The sequence below is a fragment of the Penaeus monodon genome, chromosome 23 (genome assembly GCF_015228065.2).
Source record: "Penaeus monodon isolate SGIC_2016 chromosome 23, NSTDA_Pmon_1, whole genome shotgun sequence".
Taxonomy (NCBI): domain Eukaryota; kingdom Metazoa; phylum Arthropoda; class Malacostraca; order Decapoda; family Penaeidae; genus Penaeus; species Penaeus monodon.
The window spans coordinates 19,692,183-19,693,242 of NC_051408.1; the positions used below are offsets into that span (position 1 = coordinate 19,692,183).

The window sequence follows — 1,060 nt, forward strand, 5'->3', positions numbered from 1 at the left end:
ATTACCTACTCATTCATGTGTGTTATCATTTCCCTGAAACAATAATCTGTGCCCATATAGCATCAGCACATAATGAGACACAGCATGTACAGTAAAGTACATAATCTGATACATTCCATTTGATAAAACAAATTTGTTTTGAACATATAATTCTGTGTCACAGAAAACAAGACCTCATTCCTGAATCCTGGGGTTCCATGGAACAGAATTTGAGAATCAATGATATATACAGGTCAAAACACAAAAACATCCTGCATTAAACCAAAAACAAAATATTATTGCAACTTTTATTGAAAACTTGTATAAAAAAGGTTAAAACCATCACAGAAATAACCTCATACCTGTAACTGCCTTCTAACATGGTGTTGAAAATCCCAGTGTTCCTTCTGAGGATCTGAATGATAACCACGAGACAAAAGAGCATTCAAGGCTCCAGCCATCTTGGGTCGGTGGCTTACTTGGGTGAGTAGCTGATTGCTAGGAACTATTTTCTCCCACCACTGTACATGTATTTTATCTTCATTAGCAAGCTGAAAAATATTATAAGTTTATGAGAAAATTATTATACTGATAATATGTGTAATTGTTATTATAATCTAGTAAAGCATAAATATTTCAAACTACATTTTGCAAAAAATTGATAGAAATTCATACAATAGATACTGAAAGCTTTGTCACTTCTAATAATATTATAGTTATTATTGTAACAGTGGGTATGATCATAATCAAGCACTGGTGATAAAAGAATATCTTAATTTCTTTTTTACCTGATGCCTCATAGTATCATGGAAGCTGGTGGCCTGTTCTCTGATGCTTTCTCGTGAAATCTGTGTAACATTATCAATTATCAATTTTCTGGCCTTGCGCTTTTTACGACTTCTTTTAGCTTTATGTTCTTCAACTGGTTCTAGATGGATCTGTAAAAAAATAATTTCACTGAACATAATGACACTGGTAAAAAAGTCCACAGCACCAAATATCATATGACAGGCCTACAACTGATTCAAATATATGTTTACACTTTCATATTTTACAGAGCTTAAAAAACTGATGCCTGAAA

General features: G+C 32.6%; 1 protein-coding gene across 3 annotated transcripts in view; it reads right to left on the reverse strand.

The window, feature by feature from the left end:
- Positions 1-1,060, reverse strand: part of LOC119587877 — a 29,378-nt gene that overhangs the window by 16,116 nt on the left and 12,202 nt on the right. For all 3 annotated transcript variants that reach the window (XM_037936580.1, XM_037936581.1, XM_037936582.1), the window contains exons 11-12: positions 768-917; positions 342-530 (exon numbers count right to left, since the gene is read on the reverse strand). In XM_037936580.1, coding sequence (XP_037792508.1) covers positions 342-530; positions 768-917 — 339 coding nt within the window. The remainder of the gene's footprint in view (positions 1-341; positions 531-767; positions 918-1,060) is intronic.